At 39.2% G+C, this 4,738-nt stretch overlaps 1 protein-coding gene across 1 annotated transcript; it reads right to left on the reverse strand.

Annotated features, from left to right (window-relative positions):
• Positions 1-300: 300 nt before the first annotated feature.
• Positions 301-1,942, reverse strand: LOC123464077 (RNA-binding motif protein, X-linked 2-like). The gene has a single exon (XM_045160702.1). The coding sequence runs from the start codon at positions 1,923-1,925 to the stop codon at positions 942-944; it is 984 nt and encodes a 327-aa protein (XP_045016637.1). The 5' UTR covers positions 1,926-1,942; the 3' UTR covers positions 301-941.
• Between the last annotated feature and the right edge of the window lie 2,796 nt (positions 1,943-4,738).

Below are 4,738 nucleotides of genomic sequence, written 5' to 3' on the forward strand. Positions count from 1 at the left end.
TCACTGGTGATTTCTCTCTCTCCCATTGAACTGCATGCAGAATGGCTTCTTCCAGCTTGCTGTCTGCTGGTCTACATGGAGGAGGTTATCAGCTCAGTTCCAGCAAGATTTTTCAGTGGCCTTGCAGCCAAAGTATGTGGAGTCTTCAGCCATAGGGTCTTACCATCTATTCCTGGTAGGAAACCAAGGGCCTCAGTAATGGCCTGTAATGTTTTGGGGGAAGGAAGATTCTTAAAAATAATATCCATGGGAGGCTAGAGAGATGGCTCAACAGTTAAGGTGCCTGCCAGCAAGGCTTAATCTTTCCTCTTACCTTCTCTTAATCTAATAGTCTCTCTAAACTTAAAAACAAAAGTTTTCAAAGAGTTTGAATAGGAAACAGGCTGATCCTAAGAATCCTACTGCATCCATGTGAAGCTATCTGAAACTAGGGAGCACTGCTTCTCCATAGTTAAATTGCCTTCTGGAAAGGTCCCACAATGCTATATTTTAAACACCTTTCCTGGCAACTTCATCTCAAATTGGGTTCATGGACCATATCTTTTTGTTTGTTTGTTTGTTTGAGGGAGGGTCTCACTTTAGTTCAGGTCAACCTGGAAGTCACTATGTAGTGTCAGGGTAGCCTCCAACTCATGGAGATTCTCCTACCTCTGCCTCCCGAGTGCTGGGATTAAAGGCATGTGCCACCACACCAGGCTTATGGACCATTTCTTTAAACCAAAATTTAGGATACAGACTCTGGTCAATACCAAGCATATTCCCAGGGGCAATGTAACATGCTAAAATACTCAAAGTATCTGGCTGTTCAAACTAGAGTTGTCTCAATAATTCTACAATGCAAAGAATTCAGCTCCAGAAATTTTATGTACAAAAATATTAACAACAGAAGTGAATAAACAACAAAGTGTGTTTTCATATCAACTGGGCGAGTGAAACAGACTTCAGTGTTGCCTATGGTCCCTGGAATGGAAGGACTCCCGTTCCCAGGAGCATCGGTGCCTTTTATGCCTGTGGGATTTATCTAGGCTCCTACTTCTACTTCTGTGATTTTGCCCTTCAGAATGCTGGCTGTGCCTGCTGGAATGTGTGCTTGTGCTTTGCCCTTTCTCTCTCTCCTTGTTCTTGTCTTCTTTAGACTCCCTCCTACTTGAAGACTTGTGCTCATGTTTGGGTTTCTCATGTTTTGATTCCCTCTTGGGGTCCTCTACTCGACCATGGCCGGAATGCCTAACTTCAGGAGAATCTGGGCAGTGCTTCCGCCCCTCTCTGGATTCAGACTTCTCAACTCTCTCTGAGATCTTGCTGCTGTGCTTCTTGGGGCCAGGCTCATTTTTGTCCTTTATCATCTTGCTTCTGGGAGACACAAAGGAGGGTGCTTGCTCTGCCTGTACCTCATGGTCAGTCTTCTCTTGGTCTTTCTTTCTTTTCTTTTTTTCCTTTTTGTCTTTTTTGTGCTTTTTGGTGGGTTTGGAATCTTCAGACTCTTCGGATGAACTCGGTGGAGGAGTGTTAGCCCCACAACCCTTCTCATGGAGCTCTCTAGTTATATCATCTACTTCTTCGGATTCTTGAGGCACTCGATAGTTAGACACATGATCCACACGGATAGTTCTTCCCTTGATCTTGATTCCATTCAAATTGTCAACGGCCAGAATTGTGCTCCTTTGGTCTTCATAGCACAGGAAACAAAATCCTTTGGATTTCCCAGTCTTCTTGTCTCGCACAAGATTGATGTTAACAACCTCTCCATATTGTGAGAACACACAGATGATGTCCCCTTCAGTCAGTTCATAAGGAAGCCCTCCCAGAAAGATCCAGGTGCTGTCCTTGTATTCCGAGTGCCAAGACACCTTATCCGCCACCCCGAGTTGAACCTCTCGCTCATTCAGCTGGTTGATCAACTTCACCTTTGTTAAAGGGTTCATTTTCGCGGGTCCCTCAGTGGCACTTAGGCATCAACTTCCCTTGATTTCTTCCTTTCCAGTTTGTATCCCATTTATGTGTGTCTCTTGCCTTATTGCTATGGCTAAGATATCTAGTACTATATTAAATAAAAGTGGGGACAGTGGATACCATTGTCTTGTTCCTGATTTTAGTGGAAAAGCTTCAAGTATTTCCCCATTTAGTAATATGTTGGCTCTATGATTGTCATAAATAGCCTTTATTATATTGAGATATGTTCCTTCTATTCCTAGTTTCTCTAGGACTTTTATCATGAAGGGATGTTGGATTTTGTCAAACACTTTCTCTGCGTCTAATGAGATGATCATATGATATTTATCCTTCAGTCCATTTATATAATGTATTACGTTTATCGATTTGCATATGTTGAACCATCCTTGCATCTCTGAGATAAAGCCTACTTGGTCAGGGTCAATGACCTTTTTGATATACTCCTGTATTTTGTTTGCCAATATTTTGTTGAGAATTTTTGCATCTATGTTCATGAGGGAGATTGGTCTGTAATTTTCCATTGTTGTTCTACCTTTGCCTGGTTTTGGTATCAGGGTGACGCTGGCTTCATAGAAGGAATTTGGTAGAATTCCTTCTTTTTCTATTTCCTGGAAAAGCTTAAGAAGCAATGGTGTTAGCTCTTCCTTGAAGGTCTGGTAAAATTCAGCAGTGAATCCATCTGGACTTGGGCTTTTTTAATTGGGAGATTATTGATAACTGTTTGGATCTCCATGATTGTTATAGGTCTATTTAAGTGATTAATCTCATCTTGATTTAATTTAGGTAGGTCATATAAAGCAAGAAAATCATCCATTTCTTTCAGATTTTCATACTTTGTGGAGTATATGCTTTTATAGTATGTCCCTATAATTTTTGAATTTCTCTGGAATCTGTTGTGATGTTACCTTTTTCATCTCTAATTTTATTAATTTGTGTCTCTTCTCTCTTACTTTTGGCCAGATTTGCTAATGGTTTATCAATCTTGTTTATCCTTTCAAAGAACCAACTCTTTGTTTCATTGATTCTTTGGATTGTTTTTGTTTTGTTTTGTTTCTATTTCATTAATTCTGCCCTAATCTTTATTATTTCTTCCCGTCTACTGATTTTTGGTTTGCCTTGTTCTTCTTTTTCCAAGGCTTTAAGGTGAAGCATTAGGTTGGTTACTTGTGACCTTTCTAATTTCTTTCTTTTTTAAAAATTTTTATTAGCATTTTCCATGGTTATAAAAAAATATTCCATGGAAATTCCCCCCCCCCCACCTGCCACAGTCCCCTTTGAAATTCCATTCTCCATCATCTAATTTCTTAATATAGGCACTTAAAGCTATAAATTTACCTCTTAGGACTGCCTTCATTGTGTCCCAGAGATTTTGGTATGTTGTGTTCTCATTATCATTTGACTCTGTAAATTTTTTGATTTCCTTCTTGATTTCTTCATTGACCCATTCATCATTTAGTAGTGTGTTGTTTAATTTCCTTGATTTTGTGTATGCTTTATAGCCTTTCTTGCTATTGATTGTAGTTTGATTCCATTGTGGTCAGATAGAATGCAAGGAATTATTTCAATTTTCCTGTATTTGTTAAGCTTTTCTTTGTGTCCTAATATATGGTCTATTTTAGAGAAGGTTCCTTGTACTGCTGAAAAGAATGTATATTCTGCAGCATTTGGATGAAATGTCCTATAGATATCTGTTAGGTCCATTCCTTCTATGACCTCATTTAGTCCAGATGACTCTCTGTTTATTTTTTCCCGGGATGACCTGTCAATTGATGAGAGTGGGGTGTTGAAGTCACCCACTACCACTGTGTTTGGTGTTATCTGTGACCTTAGTTCTAATAGCATTTGTTTGATGAATTTGGGAGCCCCCATGTTAGGTGCGTATATGTTTAGGATTGTAATGTCCTCCTGTTGGAGTGTGCCTTTAATCAATATAAAGTGACCTTTCTTCTGTTTCTTAACTAATGTTGGACTGAAGTCTACCTTGTCAGATATTAGGATAGCAACCCCTGCTTGTTTTCTGGGTCCATTTGCTTGGAACACCGCTTTCCAACCTTTCACCCTAAGACACTGTCCATCCTTTGTAGAAAGGTGGGTTTCTTGGAGGCAACAAATTGAAGGATCCTGCTTTTTAACCCAGTCTGTGAACCTATGCCTTTTGGTTGGGGCATTGAGGCCGTTGATATTAAGAGATAATATTGAAAGGTGTGTATTCACTTTTGCCATTTTTTTGTAGTTCTTCTGGTTTTATGTTCGTTGTCTTGTTTTAACTAGTATTTGAGTATTGTTTGTTTTTTCCTGATTCCTTATATGTGTGCTTTTCTTTTTCTTCAGCATGGAGGATTCTTTCAAATATTTTCTGTAGAGTTGGTTTTGTCTTCAAATACTCCTTTAGCTTGCTTTTTGTCATGGAATGTCCTTATTTCTGCATCTATTTGAATGGATAATTTTGCAGGATAAAGTAACCTTGGTTGACAGTTGTTATCTTTCAGGACTTGGAATACATCAGTCCCTGCCCTTTTGGCTTTTAAAGTTTGTGTTGAGTAATCTGCTGTAATCCTGATAGGCTTGCCTTTGTAGGTAACTTGATTTTTGTCTCTGACTGCTTTCAATATTTTTTCTTTCGTTTGTATGTTTGGTAGTTTGATTATGATATGGCGAGGAGAGGTTCTTTCCAGGTTTTGTCTCGTTGGTGTTCTAAAGAATTCCTGTATCTGCATTGGCACCTCTTTCCCAATTTGGTGGAAGTTTTCTTCTATGATTTTGTTGAGATGCCTACTATGCCTTT

This window comes from Jaculus jaculus, chromosome 10 (assembly GCF_020740685.1).
Source record: "Jaculus jaculus isolate mJacJac1 chromosome 10, mJacJac1.mat.Y.cur, whole genome shotgun sequence".
NCBI lineage: Eukaryota > Metazoa > Chordata > Mammalia > Rodentia > Dipodidae > Jaculus > Jaculus jaculus.